General features: G+C 39.0%; 1 protein-coding gene across 1 annotated transcript in view; it reads left to right on the top strand.

Annotated features, from left to right (window-relative positions):
- Positions 1–21,706, top strand: part of diaph2 (diaphanous-related formin 2) — a 341,446-nt gene that overhangs the window by 227,556 nt on the left and 92,184 nt on the right. The window contains 1 exon segment of the mRNA XM_034137301.1: positions 20,344–20,468. Coding sequence (XP_033993192.1) covers positions 20,344–20,468 — 125 coding nt within the window.

Raw genomic sequence — 21,706 nt, 5'->3', positions numbered from 1 at the left:
CTATTCTCTTGCTGTCCATTTCTCTTTCCCTCTACCTCTGATTTCTTACATCACCACTTTGGCCATCCAATATGAGTGTAGACAGAGATAGACACATGCAGGGAGGCCAGCAGCCCTGCTTAGCATCCGGCTCCACTCCGTGACAGCAGATTTCAATGAGAGGTGACAATGGAACCAGGAATGAGAATAATGCTGTTTGCCAGCCTAGAAATTCAGCCTGTCACAGTAGACCATTTCCCATGCTGGGAATATTCCATGAGCTGAGGGGAACAAGAAAGCTCCATTTTAAATGCAACTCTGTATTTCTGTACTATCTCATAACAAGAAGCAGCTCACCCCTGTAGATTGAAATAATTGTGTTATTTCAGAATGTATCACCAGTTTGGTCAACAAAATGGCCTTACAAATAGAACTGGTCATCTGAATTTAAACACAAGTCTTGTTAAATAACAAAAAGTAATTATCAGGAACTCAGGACCCACACAAAGCAAATCCCAAGTGTAGCTATACCAGTGTGTGTTTGCAGTGGAGGGAATGTCTCATGGTGGAACAGGAGTACATGGGGGAGCAGCATTGTATACTTGTAAAGTCATTACCAACAACTGGTCCTGCTTCCTTTAACATTCACAGTGTTAGCATTAAGATATTTATGGTCTGGTTGTTTTCACACGTATATAATGGCTTAGAGACCATATGCTTGTCAGGGTAGGATCTTGGTTTGGACTGTGCAGTGATGGAAGCACCATTATGTGTTTCCCTATTGGGAGAAGACAACTAATGGGCAGCCATGTTCTAGTGATGGGCAGATAATATCAATCCGTAGTACTTACCTGTTTCCTCATCTACAATATATTACTATTTTACAAGTCTTAAACTGGACTATTTCCCAAGCAGTTCAGTTTTGCTCTATGTTCGATAATACTTCAATACAATTGTTTTTAATAATTTAACAGCATACTCTACACTTTTGATCACTTAATACCCCTTTGGTTTGAATGGTGGCTTGCTCATTAGTTGAGGACCACATCTACTCAGTTTGCATTCACAGCAGTTAAAATGTATTCTTATGGCAACCCAGAGTTACTGCAAAGCACACATCAGAACATTCAGATAAACTTTTCAAACCACCCATGCAGCAAAATCCACTTCTCTGCCTTTGATCTGCATTAGTTAGATTCCTAAATTGCTAAATCATCATAAAGATAGTGTTTGTTGTGGAGAAACTGAGTGCCTCTCTGCGAACCACCTGCCTCATTCAGCAGCGTTTTGTGGGAGGCAGGTGGTACTCGTATCAATTACAGTCATGTCTATTTTTTCCCTGCAGAAATGTTAATGATGTGTTGATGACATTTCTGCATTTTAATTAGGGTGATTTTGCAACTGTATATTTATTCATTAATTTTTGGCTTAAACATAATGTCATTGAGAAAACAATTGCAGTACCTCTCCACCTCATAGTACCGCTCTTCCTCTAACACAGTCTGACATATAGCATAGGTACCGTGGTACTGTAGTCCTCTGTGGTTCAGGTCTCCAGGGATTGGCTGAGCAGATTACCACAACAATACTTGACATCTGCTTCCAGTAAGAACATTATCACAAAGCTCAATTTACGCTATGCTTTTTAACATGAGCTGTGACAGATACAACGCTTTTGACCTGTCATAAGAATTGTTTAGCAACTAAACTGCTATATTCTTGAACTGTAGCAGTCACTGACACACCATATTACCAAAACATTGGGGAACACTAAAGTTGTCATGGAGAAACGTATGATAGCTCGTCTGTCAGGCGCTCCTGATAAGTAAGATAATGATGAGGATTGTCGTACAAATGAGCAGGAAATTGAGTTTTCTCCTAGGTGATCCCTGCACCCTCCAGATAACGCTCTGTTGAGGTGTTACAATAACAAGTGCAGGGATTTATAATATTGACTGACTGAAAGAGCGTAATCTACAGTACAATATGTGTCCACCCTGTTCAGGATTTATGTGAGGGCTCAGTGGTTAGGTCTTTATTAAAAAGGCTAAGCTTTCCAACCAGGTATCATACAAGTATTGATTATGTTGAACATAAATCAAATATTTAAATCACCTTAGAGACTGTTTGATCCTGTTCACTGTTCACAAGTGGTGTTGGTGTTGCTCCACATTTGGGTGTTATCCTCTTATGGTATTATACTTTTAAGAGCAAGGCATCCTACACAAATGCTATCAGCATAATATTTGCATTTATAAACACACGGCAACACTTTTTTTAAATGAAAAATATTCCCGTGCAATAAGATATGTCCAACTATATATATAGATATATAATGCATTATGGAATCTAGAGGTCTTATCTATTGTGCCAATCAAGTTCATCCATTTTGTTCTATGCACACAAATCACCCCATCATACCAGACATGCCATTTACCTAGAAGTGCAACACATCATTTACTGGCTAGGTGGTCATTGCAGTAAAGTGCCTCCGTTTCTCTCAATTCCTTCCCACACTTTATTGACCACCGTTTGCGAAAACGTGTCTGTGGCTCAAATGCTGTCATAAGAGTCTGTGCCGCTTTCGCCAAACCCTGTGCATCAATTAGGGTGGGAATTGATTTTGTATACTAAATTGGGTCATTTTTATCATGGGCTGTCATCAATATATAATTTAAAAGTATGGCCTGAAGCGAGCATTGCAGGGCTGCTCATCGGAGTTTTACTAGGCCCAGGGGAGAAGATTCCCATGTGCCCCTTTCAGTTAATGCATGCCTCTATGGGTGTGAAGATTCCACCATCACTTGTGATTTATACCCCCAGAGGAGCAAAGACATTGCGGTACACAGACATTCACTGCCTGCATTGCAACATTTATAAGGCACTCTCAGGTTATTCCAGGGTCTGCCAAGCCCATGCTTATATGTCACATATCATGGAACATCTTCCAGGTACTTGTTTCTTGTTCTTGTCATTCCAGGACCGTATGCACTGGTGAATTTCAAAGTAATCTCGGCTATACTGTTTTGAACGGGTGTATGAACCATAAACCAGTATTGTCATTCATCTCAAGTGTTTACAGGGATGGCAGTGTTCCTGGAGAGGATGGTTAAAGGCAGAGATTGGAGTGTAGGATGAAAACAGCCACCTTTGTTTCATGAAACCAAACCACATCCTTTCTTCCTTTGTGTAGTGCAGACCACATGTTTGTCTGTTTGTTTCCCTTCATTATGTAAATCATAAAGATCTCCTCTAATTTTGTCCTCAGGCTTTATGGAATGAGTTTACAACGGTCAGCCCTTTATTTCCAAAATAAATCAAACAGGTCCTGACTATGACCTTTCTCTTACATGTTGATGATTTGCATTTTCCACCTTCTTTTTTCCCAGCTTTGTGATATGGAGTCACACTGTGTGATCCATATTCAAATATTATTTAAATCAGTTGCACCACATTTGCATTTGAAATTGAGGATTTGAAGCCAGGTCGCCTGCATACTGATCAGAGGGACAACCTTCATTTGAGTGAGGGTTGATATTGCAAATAAATGGGGCAGGGTATTAATAATTGTCATGAAAGGAGTGTTATGTATTGTGCACTGCAATAAAGTGGTGTGTTCCCCCCATGTAATGAATCTGATATCTAGCTCAACCCTTTCAGCTCAGGAAATGATTATATTCTCTTCAAATAGAGTGACCCGGTCATGGTGGCACTCTTTAGAACAAAATTACCCACAAAAATTACCCACTGTTCAGGCTCCAAAAAACCTTTTATATTTGTACTCTGAGAAAAAACCAACATATAATGATATGTGTCGAGCGTAAAGTCACCTTTCCATTGTACTCGTTAATCCAATTTATTTCATACTGCAGCAATAGTGAGATTTTAAAATATAGATTTCATATTTGTATGTGTCGTACGCTAGTATTACTTTGTATTAAAAAAAAAACAGTTGAACAAGACTATCATTTTGTGTCAAATTGAATTAAAAAAACTCATTCATTAATCAATTGCAATATATGTTCAGTCTCTAAAAATATGGCATGACATATTTGAAATAATTTAAACCAATGCGAACATGGTCACCTGGCACATTTGTATAATTTGGTAAAAAATGAGGCAATGAAGTCTTTATTTGGATGTTTCATTAAGTGTGTTTATAATAATTGAAGGCATGAACATAACTGAGCCTGCAAATATATATTATAAGTCTTACTCCAACAAAAAGTGTTGTAGGAGTTTTAACCTTTTCAGACTTCTTCCCTTTTTTACTGGCACATTTGAAGTAAGTGGAGCTGTGCCAGAAATACCTCATCTTCTCTTCTCTTTCATCACCCAACCTACACACGCTAATGTTCAATTCAGTTTATTCATTGATTTATATTGTATTGCATTGATACATTTTGAAGTTGATAAATGTTCCGTTTTACTGCTGTGGCTATGATTAAAATGTTTTGCTGAGAACAATATTACGTGCCAATTTCATTGGCATCCACCATTCAGGTGTGTTGGCACCTCTAGTTTGTCTCTCCTTTGCCTTGACATGGCATACCAGCTGAGACCTGCTCTTTACAGAAAGGTCTGTTTTTATTCTGCGGGCTGAAGCAGAGGTAAGGAGGGACAGAATCGATTGTTGCGGGCCAAATTGAACCTGTGTCGAGCTGCAGGCAGCCACAAGATAAAGCCTCTGACGCTGTCTGCTGTGTTTATCATCAGGTGGCCTTTTCTGTGTGTGCTATGCTGCTATTTTGATGTGTTAAGTCATAATAAGGGAGCCACCATTCTTTGGAGGGGCTGCCAATAAAATCGCAGACAGAGGGGATTATGTTTCATGTCAGCCCATTATTGTTTCCAGCTTCCCCTGTACCCTTTTTTTCCACCTCAAGAGGCCTTTTCTTGACTCCACAGCCTTTGCTTCTGCTTTGCCACAGTCCCTTTTTTTGTTCATGTTCAAGAGGCAAAGTTTTCAGTTTGATGCTCTTTAAATGTTAGTCTTCCTCTTATTACAATCACTCACTTGAAGTTGTTAGGCCTTGGTCAACAAAATGGTATGCTTTCCGGAAAGGTGAAGCCACGACAGATATGGTTTATTAACATAATCATCTATACTTACATTGGACTTTGAACGCCCAGCAGTACAATGACACTTATGTTCCTTTCACCAAATTAGCCTGTGCATTCTACAGAAACACTCATGGTCAGAGTTTACTGACACCATACAGACGATCAGCTCAGACCTGCCGCCATCATACAGTCATTCCACTAGCCAGATGCTAGCTGGATTTAACCTATTGATTACATTGTACCAACACAATTAGATGTTATTTATGACACCCTGCAAGCTGAGGCAGCAGCTATCAATCTACTTTTTGACCAGCTAATTCTAGTAACAAATACATGTATAAAGTATTTTATTGACAGTTCGTTGGATACACAATGTTATAACATATAAGACATTTATTTGGACACTTTGAGCTATTGGCAACCAGTTTTTGTTCTTTGTTTGCTCTCAGTTTTTTTACATATGGACGGCAATATGTTAATCCTAAAGTAAGCACTAAAGAGAAAAATACACATGTCGCCACATATTATTCTGAGGCAAACAGTCCAAATGCTACACATGCTACTACACAGTTGTTTTGTATCACAGTTTTTGAGCAGGGACACACACTAACTGTACTTTACTGTAGTTTTTTCAAATCTATTTGATCTAGTTAATTTAGGAATTGAGCTCAAAGGGCAACAGTATTTTCAGTTTCGACAACCAAAATCTGATGCCTGGCAAACACTTCTAAAAATAAATGTTGAGCACTGCTTAGTCATTTGGAAGTATTGAAGCCACAGCAGCGAAACAGTTTCCATTGCTACTGACTGTCCTCTTCCAAGCTTTCTCCCTCCACCAGCAGATATCATTTGCCACCGTGGGAGTGCAACCTTGGCAGTGGATGCTCATACAGTTTGTTTGGTCATCCTTGGACTTGGATGTGCCCTGGCATCACAGTCGCTCCCGGCTTGTGTGACCCTTGCTTGTGGTTTTAAGAATGTCTGTTCCAAGATTGCCTGTGCTACCAAGAACTCTCATTGTGAGCCACTACATACTCAGTGGAGTGTACTATCTCTGTTACACCAATCGTTATCTAGGATGACCAGCTAAATACTTCCCACCTATTCTCAGAGAAGGTGGGCAATAGCCTTGTAGCTAATCACGAAGCCCATTAGCAGGAAATTACAATGACTCCAGTAATTTTATGGCCACATTTAAAGCTTTTTCTTTGAGGAAGACAATGATAATCTCCTCCTTTTTGCCCTTGGGCTATGTTTCAATGCTGACTTAATCAAGTACAAAAAAAAGAACCATACCAGTGCTTCTCAAGCATGCCGCACATATCTCCAGAATGTGTTTAGATGTTAGCCTTGTCCCATTGTAGTAAAATACACCCCACAACTCGGTTTAGTGGAAAACACTTACAACAAACTAGACCCCCCCCTGTTCTTACTGAAATGCTTTGCTATTTGGACCTATAATTTGAGTCTGACTTTGACTTTGTGTATGGACATGAACCACATGTCCACAATCAGGCCTCTAGTTGTCTTCCAGTTTCCTTCCAGAGCTTCCTCTCTTCCCACTTCACCTTCAGTAGCTGACCACCTGCAGTCAACAATGGTGGAAACAAACCTACACAGGTATTCACAACCACAAGTGAGAGAGCCCTTAAGGCATAATAACAGTGTAATTTTCCTTTTTGTTTATGTTTTCCAAAGCCTAAACATTTCAAATTGTAATGTTCTACAATCTACAGTATAAGAGGCTTCTACTTCACTTAAACTTGTATTACCCTCCTGACATGGATTTATAGACCCTGCACTTTAAGGTAACATGTTATTTTTACTCTTACAATACCGTTTAAATTAGATAATACTGAAAAAAGGTGCCTAAAAGCAGTATAAAACCAGGAAAGGCCACATATAATTAGCCATAAAATGACATCCCAGTAAATATGTTGCAAACCTATTCCTGGTACATTGAAGGTTATCATTTCCTTTTTTCTGGTGACCTATATTCATGGCGTAGTACAGTACATTCAGGGTAATGACAGCTTTCAGCAAAGCCTAAAGCTGTTGGTTCTTACAATAGGCTGATTGGCTGCAAGCTATACATGCCCCTAAGTAATGGCTAAATGGGAGCACACATTGAAGCTGCCTTAGGCTACAAGATAGCAGCACAAACACCCTAGTACTGTATGTCTTTTGCAGTTCTAGTTCCCTCATGCTTTCGTCAGCCCTAGAGCCATCGCACCTGATTCAATCCACTTTTAACTTGAAACTGAGTTTGCTGACATGTAGTGGTTTTTATTTTCAAAACCTGTTATTTATTGAAAAGAAAATATTCAAGTTATTCAATTTTTTGAGAGAGAAAAACATTAACCAGAAGCATTTTTTTTAAAAAACCTTTCAAGACATACCTTTGTGAAGTAGAGTAAGGTCAAATAAGGGTCAGAATGTGGCACAAGGCTCCATTCACTAAAATACAGTTTTACTGAAAGGCTTATGTTGTTATTGAAGCAACTTTTTACCTTTGTGTAGCCTGATGTCCTTGGGTAGGAATTTCAATAGAGATGTTCTAAGAAGCAGCATGATTGGATAAAGACTGGCTGTTAGGCAAATTGTTTAATTGTAATTTCACTTTGAACTACACCAGGCACATACCAGTTCCACGCAAAAAGAGTTTGGCTTTGTTTCTCATTTATTTGAGGCTGTTGTGGTTTAGATCGAATAGCGATTCCAGTTTCCATTTGCTAACGGCTTTGACTTAAAAGTTAAAGTTGGAATGTATTAAATTATGTTTTTTACTTTATTTTCAGTTTGCTGTATTTCATATCAGAGGCCATTGTGTGGTTTGAATTAGTTATAGGTGAGATGGTGGCAGATTTATATGTGCATTATTTGTCAGTACACCCATATACAGTATTTCTCTGTACACTATACTTTACTATATTATATCTTACAACAGGTAGACATATAATTTAAATCCTGTTGATACTATATTCAAAGCACACCGTTTAGGAAGCTATTCAACTTGTGAATAACATTATTCTTAAAGCAATGCGATACAATTACTTTTGAAGTGTTTTTTTTGTGATTTGGATTTCTATTTTATTCATCTAACATTTTGTATTAAACAAAAGTGAGCTTAGTGAGAGAACATTTGAGTCTTTTTGCAAAACATGTGTTTTTCCCCTTTGCCCCCCGGGCGCCCACAAGGAAAAAGTTATGAAAGTACAATTAAATATGTGTCTTTATATATATTTTAGCATGTGTGTATCCCTCTGTGTGTTCATGAGTGAATACATAACATCTTAATCTGCCAAAGTGCCTTTCAGCAAGCCATTTTTCATACATTGATTAATGCCGGAGCCTGATTGTCTCGTACTGTTCCAGCAACAGAGAATCAATTCCTCTCTTTGCACCCATCTATGCTTGTATGTGTCTCCGTCATGCTACATACATCACAGTCCTGGATTGCTCCTGATGCTATATTAAGCTACTCTGTATGTAGGGAGGGGGATAAAAACAAGAAAATCAGCCAGTTAATTCATCTCCCAGCTCGAAAGTCTCATTACACTGCTGATGAGTTTAAGGATTGCCTGAGGTGGAAAGGGACTGTGTTTATGGCTCGGCAATCGTGCGTACTGAGTCTCCTTGTCTCATGTGGATGGAAAACAAAAGACATGCCAACACTACAGCCACATTATTATTGAACTCATCCCTACTTAAATACTACGTTAAGCATATGTTTCAAGAGATGTTATGTCCTCTGGAGTCTTTATATTGTGGCTACCAAATGAAGACAGATATGGTTGGTAGAAGAATTGATCTGACCTTTCTGGCCGTGTAAGGAATATGAATCTCTCCGAATCTACTTCATCAGTGTGATGTAGGGACACAGGAAATCCTAATGTAGGTGGTTATATGTAGGTCACAGCACAGATACAAGCGGTATATCTGCATTTTCAGAAAGTATCCAGGCATCTATTTTAGCAAAAGGTTTAAACATACAGTACAATATAATTTTTTTCAAAATATTTAATATAAGATCAAAGACACAGGCATTTGTACAGCTGGTAACATAACACAAATGCACAATGGAATACACATCTATGTGTTGCATGTCAAATTTGATTTGTGAGATACGCAATGTTTGACTTGGAATATTTTGAGGCTGCTGAACCATGTTTATACAGTAACTGTAAATATGTTACTAAACATTTATAGGAAATTACACCAAGAATAGTATATTTTAAATATATGCATTTTGCAAAAAATCTAATGTTAAACAAATAGTCAAGTTGCAGGTGTTGCTGGCTTACACACCCACTGTAAAAAGGATGAAGCCCATACATACACCTGCATTTTGAAACAATTAAATAACAGTGTGTGTAAACAGAGACTTCCATTAGAAATTCAGAAATGAAGTAGTGAAATAATGTTGGTATTAGATGGTGATAATTTAATGAAAACATCTTCATTTTACTGTATCATTTATTTGAATTGCAAACACATGCATGGCTATTGGTAAATTAGTTTATTACCAAATGATCTTCAATTTTTTGAATGCACATTTATGAGTTGATGAGGTGAGGATGTTGGCTGTAACATACATTATATATGTTTATTGACAACTGGGTCTTTAACTAATTAATGGTAAATGTGTTGCTGTTGCCACTACCAAACACCGTATACGCAGTTCGATATATTTTAGTCAGTCCGCCTATTTAATGCCTGCAGTTACCTTCCCATGCCGTGCTCCGTTTCTGTTGTTTTCAAACCATTATAACCAGTCCTCTGCACTGGAAGACAGAACCAATACGCTGAGGGGCTGTTTCCTGCCACCTGACAGATGCCTCTTTAGTATGACTGCTCAGCTTAGAGCCAATCAGGAAGAGCCTGACTCTCTTTTCTTCTCCAGTGAATACATCATTTCCATCTAAATCTCATCAATAATCAGGGATAGCGATGGCAGCAATTGGCATGATTGCCAGAGTTCACAGAGCAATACTGTAAAGATTGCTGTCTGCATGGATGGATGGTGTAAATCAAAAACAGAGTGATTAAGAGCCAACATTTGTCGCTGTTGAAACACTGGATTGTTGGGTAGTGTGTTCGCTTGGGTCCAACGACGTGATGCAGCCTACTGTCAACAGAATGGAGAGGAATTTGGTTTTTCTTGTAGATGTATTTAAGGGCTACACATTTATATAAAACAACATAATACAAGATTAAGCCACCTCTTTGAGGTCAACTTATATTGTTGTTCAAATGCACTGTGGTGCTTTTTTGTTTTGTTATTGGAGACGTATTGTCTGTGAATGAAGACACACATTTAACAAAACAGTTTGTAATTTTGGAAACAATGCCTATTCACTGCGTACAGAGTTAAATGCAAAGTGCAGAACCTCAGTATGTGTCTGTGTAATATGAAGCTAGAGCAAGGAGATGGTTGGCTTAAAGACTGGACACTGGAAAAACATGATTAGCCTTGTTTGTGTTTAAACTGCAAATTAAAATATATTTTATGGGATGATTTGTACAGAAATAGTCCAGTAAATGACCCACAAATACAATTAAGGGTTTAACCACTGTTTTAACCACCTAACTTTTTTAGGTTTTATTTATGTGAATGAAATAAGCACACCGTACAAGAACAAAAACCTGTTGTATACCTCTACAATTACAAAAATGATATAATGTGATTCACAGAAAGGAAAAAACAAACTTCACCTAGATGTGTCAAAGACAAAAGCTGAGTAATAATCCATGTGAGGCTTTTTGTTTTTCTTGACAAGCACAAGAATATGTATGTAAATTAGGTTTTGCGGGAACACATATCTTTTGCATTCCCTTCAGCAACAAAAGGGAGAGAGGGAGACAAACACAGTCCTTGAGTCATCGCCCACCCTCACACTCTTCTTATGAGTCACGCACCACCACACAGACGTTGCAGACGTTTAGGCATTACAAATCTAATATCTAAAATATGCTCAGTGGTCCAAATTATAATTTTAACTGACACTCATTTTAGCTAATTAGAGAAAGGATAGAATAATCAGAAATTTAGAAATACGTATTTGGGAGATCATTTTAATGCAGAAATAATCGTAATATATGCATCTGTGTTCCTTGAAGATGTCAGTGTTTAATTAAGAACATGTCGGATGTTATTTTTTTTTAGCATTATCATAGCTCATATCAATCTTCACAAGAAAAATGTCAAATAAACGATTATACTAGTTGAAAGAAGTATTTGCAATTTGTATCAGTCAGTAAGGAATCTTATTAAGGAACTGTATTGGATAGTCAAACTGATAACTTTTAAAGCATTTGTTTAAATATGCCCATAAAATGACTTTTTCTATTGGGCAACACTCTCTCACAGAGGGAGCTGTTGAGCTAAAAATGGGAACATAACAGAAACAAAAAAAGACAGGAGGGGAAAAAAGGAGTCTGAGAAAAAAGAGAACTAAAAGTGACTAAGATACAGGATGAGCGAGAGAAAGGGAAATCTAAGCAAGATGTTTTCGATGTAAATGTGTAATAGAGCGAAGAAGCCAAAAGAAGAATGAAGACTTACAATCAAAGCACCTGCTATGCCCACTTACTCATAGCCAGTGGAACTCAGTGCTCCTGTTATTGTAAACTCACTATAATAAAACCCACTTTGATTACATACAAAAGTTTCCCCCTCAAAATGAAAATGTATCAGCATGAAAAACAACCCTCACTTAAATAAATGACGATGTATCTTAACTGTACTATAATACCAGTACTTTGGGGGTGATTATAGAAAGAAGTACATTGATAGGCCAAGTCTTAAAGAATGGATAGCCGGACTTCTTTATAACCTATGAGCAGGGTATAGTGATGGGATCTCTACCCTTTAAACCCAAGACCAAAGTTCAAGACCATTCTGACTTCTATTCATAAACTGAAAGGATCTCCAGTCATCAAAATAACTTTAACATAATTATTATTACCATAGTGCACTGTTTGTGGTTGTGTCCTATATTTATTTTCTTTAAACTGTACTTGTGCTATGTTTTTTTTCATATTTGGTATGTGTACAAATAAATGTTCTCAATCCCATCCACAACTATGGCAATGAAAGAATAATAATCAAGTAATGAATAATAATGTTTCTGCCGTTTCTAATTTAAAGTGATATTTAAAAAAAACATGCTTGAGCAGTGGCTTTAGTTTCTGGTTTCACTTGTATAAACAGTGTTATCGACTTCAGATCTGTTATGATGGATTAAAGTGGACACGTTTTCACAATAGGGTCACCCCAACCATAGAAAATAATCAACCAACTCTGCAGTTCTCCTCTTGGGACTTTTTGTTTTTTTAGCAGTTTTATGGGGGGTTACTGGCCCGCAAACTCTGGTCTTTATTTTAACCAAAAAGCGTATATTTTTTGCTGCCACAATCCCTTATTTCTTTCTTCGATATTCTACAGAACATAGTCTTCAATAGCGTTAACGGCCAGCATGTTCAACCCTTTTTATTTAGCATTTAGAAAACATTTGACATAAGATGATCACATGCCAGTTGTTTATGCCCTAAACTTTCATTTCAGAGCAATCATTCTTATACACATATTTTAAATTGTATCTAAAGTGTGTCAGATGAAATTGGTCATGTCGCACAATGTTTTTGTGAGGGAGAATTACTCTCAGGTGTGTGTGTTGCAGTTTGTTTGTGTGTGTGCGTCTGCGCCCCGGGGCTCACACCCTTGTAATGGCTGCTAGCAGCTTCTGCATATTAATTGATGTTGATGTTTTAAACTATTTAAAAGCTGGGTTATGGTTTTGCTTTATTTAGTTATGTTTTTGCCCCGCATTTTGCAGATTTCAGGCCGGCAGATTTTGAGTTTCTTCATTCTAGAAATGTTAAGTGAAGTGTGTCCCTTGGAGGTGTCAGCCTCAGCTGTGTGATAAGGTGTAACTTTGAAGTGTTGAATGAGGTTAGAGGCAGCAGTCAACCTCTGCAGGCTATTATTACCGCCACACCCCATCTGTGAGCATCTCCCCTGTCCACTACACTCACATAAGTCATTTCCTTTCCCTGCCTCCAGCATTTCCTTGTTCCAATAATGCAGTCTGTTTTTTTCACAGTAATAGTCTGTTATTTACCTGTAGCATTATGTTGAAATTATGGCTGTATGCATTTTCTTGTTTAGTTAAAGTTGATCTCTCTACTCAGTCATTTAGACACTGCTCAGTTGTAAACATACTAATTAGCATGTTTGGTTTTAACAGCAATACCAGAGAAAATGAATTGGTAATTTACCTTGACAAACAGTTTTTACTCAAATATCCCCATGCTTTGCCATATATCTCACTCAACAGGATCACACATGTTAACAACCCCGCCAGCACTGACAGTGGTATGTGAAACAATTGGCACCTCAGACTATGAAAACAAAAAAAATGCACGGAAACAATTGGCACCTTATTTGAAAACATTCAAATAAGCTCTTCAGCTACCCAATTGTACACTCATAACTCCTCCTGTTGTAAGGCTGACACCAGAAAGGTATCCTAACACCATCACAAAAACATATAGATGGTTGATTGTCAGGAGAGAGGAGGGAAACCATTGTGCTCCTGTGAGTTCCTTATTTATATTGCAGTGGGCAGACACTCACATATAGTACCGGCACATCACCCTGACTGATTTCCTCAAAATGTCCTGGGGAATTGTCTTCTTCCCCGGGTCAATATCTAAACTTTCCCCTGCATCAAAATATATTGTAATTGACTCCATTTGTAATTCCTCCAGAGATCTGGCACTGGGCTGCAGCTCTGATGGCTGCCGAAAACAATCAAGTCATACAGACATGACCACCATTGTAAACAAGGCCTCCTCCAAGAGTGTGAGGTGCACACAAGTGCGTTCCTTTGCTCTTTGGCCCCAGCCCATACCTCCATTCAGATTTTGTAATTGCTCAGTGTGTAGTTTCCATGTCATGTTTTATTCTTCTTGGCCCGGGTGCTCCTTCTCCATTATATATCTTGCAGTTTTAAGTTATTGGATGACCGTATAGTGCAAAATAGAGTTATCTCATACAACAGTTTTATATCAGTGTTGGCTGGAAGGACATAGAGTGAATATTGCATTGCACTGTGCACCACGTCGTATATATGCTATAATGCAGTGGACTATAGCTGTAATAATTCATGTTAAAGCAATTAATATAATAGCACTTCTAATGTGCTGTAAGTAATGTATGAATGCTGTAGTTGTTGCTCAGATTTTCTATTATTACAACATTAAATAATATATTACATTTCAACTTAATATTCTATTATATGTGGGAATGCTTTTCTCCATAATATTAATTGCATCTTGATTTATTAAAAAGACTGGAGTGTGTGATCATTGCTGCATTACGCATTTGCAGATTAACCATTACATATTTTAACCTTATGGTTTTTCTCTTGGGGGGGCCATTAGTTCTAATCAGAAAATAAATCCTTCATTATGATAACAGTTTTGTAACATGGAGGGTTTAGGGAAAATGCAAATTAAAAGAGGAAATAGAGCAAAAGTAAAAAGGATTTAGCCTTTTATGTGCATGCAATTAATGCAACATTGATGGAAAATTGTGATTGTTTGTGCGTATAGTGTGGATGTGTGTCCTCTGAGTGAGATTAATTGCATTGCCTAACAATGTACATTGTCTGGTATGTTGTAACAACATCATTATTCTATATGTGAGAAATTATTGATATGGCAACATTAGAAGTGTCTTTAATTATTAACAAATAGATAAGTAACTTGGTCTATTTTTCCCCAGCATTGAGAATGAAAACAAGCTGATATAATGTGCTTGTTGTCTGCTAACTGAAAGCCATACCATGATGTTTACAGTTAATACTGTGCCATAAGGTTCCTTCCATCTCCTTTGTTTATGCCGTCCATTACATTTTCTCATTTGCCACTTTCTCCTGCCTGCTGTTTTTAACATCACATGATGCGAGGTAATCAGAAAGAACAATGTGAGTGCTTTGTCACAGCAACAATATCACTTTCACTCCTGCAACTTGAGCTGCTTTGATTCCTGCTGAAAGGGGAACACACAGAGTTGTGTTTATCCTTTTGTTCCTGTCCTCTGATTTACTCTACTCTGCCTCCCACTTCAACTCCTGTTCACTCTCAGGTGCTACCAACAGCTAAAAGAAAAAAGACAAATCATGATTGGTTTTATTGGGAAGAAATCTAATCATGCATCATTTAAAAGGGGGTGGGGGTATTTGAAATTTAATTTAGTCAAATATGTTTTAAATTGACACACAATTCATCATTGTCAAGCTATCATGCAACTGATCAATAGTCAGTCTTGCCTTGTTGTGATGAGTATGCTCTTTGGCAGACATGATGTGTATCTGGTGTCGTGTGGAGTCCCTTCAAGGTTGTCCTTTACACCCTATGTTGTAAAAAAAAGACGCTGTAAGAGGACGTTTAATGAGATGATAACTAGCTAGGGTACAATTACTTCTGCAAAGCTCTAAAAGGCTTTAACATATATGACCTATAGTACCCATACTTATGATCATGGTCACATAATGTCAAGTATTATCACATTGTGAATAGTGTACATGTGAGGATGGATTGTAATAACTTTTGGTGATCATTTCATATTTGAATTGATGTGACCATCAGGTAGAAAGCCGTTTTTTCAGGCTCTGGTTGATGACTAAATATATGCAAAATGAATTCCAATCATCTTCAGACATACTTTGTGTTAAATGCTCGTTGGCAAATGTTAGCTTACATGTTAAACTAACATGGTTAACTCTATTAACATTGTCACTGCAAAAGATCAGCAATTGTTAAGGATCAACATGATGATGAAACCAGGATTTAGCTTGAAGTACCTTTGTACAGACTTACCCCTAGATTCCACCGGGTCCGTCTGCGCCGCGTTACGGGCGCGTTACGGGCGCGTTACGGGCGCGTTACGGGCGCGTTACGGGCGCGTTACAAGCGCGTTACGGGCGCGTTACGGGCGCGTTACGGGCGCGTTACGGGCGCGTTTACGGCTAAACTTTTAGGAAGCTGGGGGACCAAGAAAGGGCTAGAGCTCGAAGGCCAGGGTGAACAGGTGTGTTTTTAATGATGATTTGAAGATGTCCAGTGAGGCAGCATTACGGATCTCGGCAGGAAGTGCATTCCAGAGGGTGGGGGCCGCAACACTGAACGCCCTGTCACCAACAGTTCGGAGGCGAGAGCGGGGGATGGAGAGCAGGCCCGTGTCTGAGGACCGCAGACTCCGAGAAGGGGTGTAGGGATGGAGGAGGTCCGATAAGTACTGGGGGTTAGGGTATGGAGGGACTTGTACGTGAGGAGGAGTGTTTTGTACTGAATCCGGGACTTGACCGGCAGCCAGTGTAGGTGGATGAGGGTGGGGGTGATATGTGGCCATGGCTTGGTGCGGGTGAGAAGCTTGGCGGCAGAGTTCTGGACGTATTGGAGCCTGTCCAGGGTTTTGCTGGGAACCCCGGACAGGACACCATTGCAGTAGTCCAGACGGGATGTGATGAAGGCGTGTACAAGTGTTTCTGCCACAGAGTCAGAGAGTGAAGGCCGGAGTCTGGCAATGTTTTTGGTGTTTTTAAGATGTGTTTGTACGCCTTGATAATGCAAAGACAGATGGCCTCGATTTCCAGTCCTAATAATTAAACCAATACAGCTTTTCATTACCACGCTCCTCGACCAATATTTACACTCTATATTAAATGTGCAACACAACACGTGGTCCACGAGTATGACTTATATGACTTATATATGACTTAATTGTTGTTATGATCACATGTTCACACACCAACAGACAATCCATACACATTAATAAATACTATATTTTGATATATGTAAATTAATAGTGAGCACATTTTACTTTCTTTATGTTTGCAGACTATCTGTGTGTCTTTTTGTCTTTATATCATGGCCAGGCCATCTCTCTTTCCACACATCCACAAACATACATACACTTACTCTGCTAAGGTGATGAATGCGTGTATGAACGACTTTCTCCTTTAGTTTTATGTTGCATTTGTCTTTGTTTTCTCAAGTGTGTAGATTATTTAGAATTTGATCTTTTATTCTACGTTGGCAGCAACGCTCAAAATAAATCTCAATTTCCTTTGTAACCTTTGGCGGCATAGCAAGAGCAGTGTTGAGGGATTAGTATTGTTTGTCTATAAATCACAATGAAAATGGCTCCTTTCTACAAATGACTGAATATAAAGTTGACATCTTCACATTATAGCGGTTGATTTGGTATTGTGAGCTGTAACAGTATTTTTCCCTGGCAGTTTATTTGAAAGCAACGGGACACGGCTTAATGAAATGCTCATTGTCTGTCTTTTGTTCCTGAGAATAAGTCATGCGTCAAGAGCCAATGTTACAGAGCTCATGCCTATAACTAAAGGATGTTGACCACAGAGGAGATTTATGATGTATGTTCACACAAGTTAACTCCTTGTCTTTCAAATGGCTTCGTGTCCTCTCTCGCGTCCTCCATGAATCAGCCTTCGCAGTTTTTTTATTTTGCTTGCCAAGAACTTCACAGCACACAGCAGACAACTTAGAGGAACAGGTTTTTTTCCTGCATAAAAATGACGTTACCTGAAAAGACATTCTGTGCATTCAAAGACACTGGCAGGCCTTGCTGACAGCAGTCATTAGAATAATTTTACATGTCTCAGAAATTCTCTCTGTCTGGAAAGACGAAATATAACCCCCTCTATCCCCTCTTTCTCCTCTGATCCACTTGCAATGTGCATTCAGAAGATACCAGTGTTTCCATGTTTTGTACGCTGAAAATAAATACATGAAAATAATATGTGCTAATTACAGTTTCCAAGCTAAGAAGACTATTGCTATTAATGTATATGCAGATGCAACAATAAAACGTGTACCCATACCATAAAACATGTATATTAGTATAGTTGTTTGAGGACCCAAACACGAGCAAACTTCACCCGTCACAGTTAGTGTTAACGGTGAGTAATTCCCATGTAAACAATAGTCTGTATTGTAGTCCCATGGCTTGGCTCTGATCCTGTGAATGGCTCCCCTGACAGACTATCACTGTTAACTTGAGCCACTGTTTCTTGGCTACAATAGTTACTATGATCGGTGATACAGCCAAATTATTACTAAATGGTATCACTCATGCTACAAGTAACTATCAAAAGCCACAATGAGTGACACAGTATGTTTGGCTCGACACATGTATATGAATACATTTGTTTCGTCTCTTGCATCCATCTGTCTAGCCACCATGTTTTTTTGTTCCTTCTACTTTTTCACCAATACTGAGGCTGAGATCATACTGACAAGAGCATGTGGATCTCAGAGGCCCTATCAGTGGAGAAACAGCAATGTGATAGTGTGGTTTTCTCACTGTCAGCCCCGGAGTCAGTTCTGTGAGAGTGAGGAGGAGGGATGGTGAAACTCCCAGGCACTGGATATGTACCGCTAGTCAGCTTTGTGCAAAGTCTAATAATGACAGTGACTTCACCCTTTACTCTTATTATATTGCTTCTCGAGCGACCACAGCAGGTGGTTTGTGTGTACCTTTGCATTGTGTCTGTTTGTGTGTGCTTTCCAGAGGTAATGCACTTTAGGTACCTTTTGTATTTGAGTTGAAGGTTATTTCTGTGTGCCAGGGGGTGCGTGTGATACACAATCTCACCATCCAATCTTATTGTCATAGAATGAGAAAAGAACAAATCCAAGCTATGGAATTGATGTTAAGCAAGACAAGTTTGACCCCTGTGTCACCGAGGCCACATCTCTTGACAGCTTGTCCATTATGCCAGTCCTCAATCCCTCAACCCTACACTTACAGTGTAGCAGGAGCGCCAACCTTGCAGATGTGCGGGTAGTGTAGGTTAAATTATCAAAGATTTGTTTAGGAGGGCTGTCCTTATTGGTGCTCTGTAAGGTTATCTATCAGCGAGTCACACTTACTGTCTCCAACATAGTATGGACCATTCGCTGTTCATGCATGATATGAACTTCCATCTGCAGATTGGCCAATAATTAGACAAAAGACAATTGCATATATATTTTTCATACACTCATGACACTTGCAGTTATGTCACAACAAGCCATTTAAAATTAAGAACATTCAAAAGTATCACTGAATATTGGCCTATAAGATGTATACAGAAGTGCATTTATGTGTTATTTTCATTGTGTTTACTTCTGCAAAGATGATTGCCTCCATCTATCGGTTTGTTTGTCATTATTTCTTGACATGTCGAAACTCAAGGCTAGACTGGGATGGAATTAGTTGTTCACATTTACTCTCTCAAGAGGAAGAATCGTATTGGTTTTGTGACCCTGCAACCTTTCCTGTTGTACAAGCCCGACCTTCAAGTTTCAAATTAACATAGCTCCTGATTCACATAGTGTCCAAGAGTCATTTAAACAGACACATTTGTGATGAACCCATGACCTCTTAATCAGCTTTTTAATCCGACTTTGAAATATTGTCCCTTTCAGACGAAAACCGAAAAACTATTACTTGTCCTATAATGCAGTGGTCTGCTATCTTTTCTCTAGTAGATGTTTAGTTTGCGCTTAAAGGCCAAGGGTTGTAACATAATATCAAAAGCAATTTCGATGGAACATAATTTCAGTCAAGTAGAGGTTTTATAAAAGGCAGTCAATATTGCTGTGAATTGACATGTGGCATTGGATGAAATGTATGGCTGCAATTCAAATACTCATAATATGAAGAGTTGTTTTGACAGAGATCAAGGATAATGCTTCATCTACTGAATTGCTGCATATCACTTTTAATTTAAAGTTGTATTTTGTATTTGTGTGTGTGTATGGTGTGACTCTGGGTATGTGTGTGTTCACGTTTGTGTGTGTCAATAAGACTAAACCCTTAAAAGCAACCTAAACATGGTACTACATCCATGCTCCTGTCCCATCTGATCCCATAAGACACTGCTTACTCTTTGAAGTCTCCACTTGAAAGGCCTGATCTGAATACTGTGGATTTCACAGCATCTCTGCAAACAGTGATTACAGACTGAATAATGAGCCACACCAAAACTACACACACACGTTTACACGTGCTTGCTATCTAGGCCACACACACATGGATTATGCAGGAGTCAGTATGTCACAGTGTATAGTCTGACTCAGTTATAAGTTGTTTTTATGTTTGAATTCAACCTACTGCAATATGTGTTGTTCCATCATGTTTCATACTGTCACAGCATCGTAAGTCATAATTGTGGTTTCTAATAATGTATTGTATATATGTTTGTGTTCTTTTTCTAGTGTCTGCTGAGATCTTAAAAAGCAGTTTGACCACCATGGAAAGTCACATTCAGAGGCTTGAGAACGACATCGAGAACTTCCCCAAAACAGATGACAAACAAGATAAGTTTGTGGAAAAGATGTTGATATCCTTTTTATGGTGGTCATTGTTTTAAACCTTGCTTATACCTAATGGATTTGAGCATTTTAGGACATTGTGTGCACCCATTTGTCATCAGCAGGGGCAAAGGCTTGTGCTGTTTGTGTTTTGCTTGGCAGTGGTAAGCAGTTAAAGTCACTTGGTGTGATAGGTGGCACCCAAGGGAACGTAGGGAATGGATCTGGCAGCCTCACTATGAGATGTTGATCGGATCTCCCTCTTCACTCCTTCCTTGGTCCCAAGAGTGAAATCATGCCTGTGGCTATTTTTACTGCACTCTGCCACCGCTGCCTGTCCCCTGGGACACTCTAATGGGGGCTCTAGACCCTCACACCAACTTATCGCCGATCCCTGATTTCATCTCCTGACCGGCCACAAGTCTCTCCACACAACCATCCGTGCACTATCTTCTCTCATGGCACCTCTCCTGTTTCGATAACAGAGTGTTTCACTTAAAGCCAAGAATCTCTGCTCCCAAATTGAATTAGCCATGTCTCTGCACTTTCTTGAATGCCCTTTCTGAGAGGAAAGGTCCTCACTGTATAGGTTTGATCAATGGTGGAAATCAAGTCTGTCGTCAATACCTTGAGGCAAGAGCACCTTTTATAGGAGAAAAAAGTCTTCTTTGTTTGTGTCTTTTGTTGTTAAGGAAATAAATAATTACTTTAGGAATTAAACAAGTGAGTAGGTGTTTCCATATGCTAGGCAACCTCACGTAAGACAGCATTTAACCTGAGTTTTGCTTCCTTTTGTCTGAGATTTATTAAAGCTGAGTGTGCACACATGGTGGTATAAGAGTAATAGCCTCCTAACACATTAACAATCTGCTCTCAGTCAAAGAAGGGCACTTACATTTGTGTAATTAAAAAGACTGAAGCAGAGACCTCCCTGGTGGCGGCTTGGAGGCAGAGCAGGCAGGAAAGAAAGCTACGCGGCCCCCCCGATGTCAGTATTGATTCCCAGGCTTCTTTGCGAACTAGAGGCTTGAGTGAGAGGAAATGGAGAAGTGTAGATATACTGCAGCTCGGCTCTTCCTCACTGTCTGGAGTTCCTCCCCAGAGGGAGGCAGAGGGAGGAAGCTGGCTGGCCATGACCTGAAACATCCCACTTCCTCCCCTTTTCTCCCACCTGATCGAGTTTAGGTGCCAGGAAGAAGACTTAGGAGAATTTAACAAGATCTATTTTGGTGTTTGCCTTATTTAAGAAGCCACTGATAGGACGCAC

This window comes from Trematomus bernacchii, unplaced genomic scaffold (genome assembly GCF_902827165.1).
Source record: "Trematomus bernacchii unplaced genomic scaffold, fTreBer1.1, whole genome shotgun sequence".
In the NCBI taxonomy this organism is placed as follows: Eukaryota; Metazoa; Chordata; class Actinopteri; order Perciformes; family Nototheniidae; genus Trematomus; species Trematomus bernacchii.
Note: the sequence above shows the minus strand (reverse complement) of the source record. Positions and strands in the feature narration are given on the sequence as shown.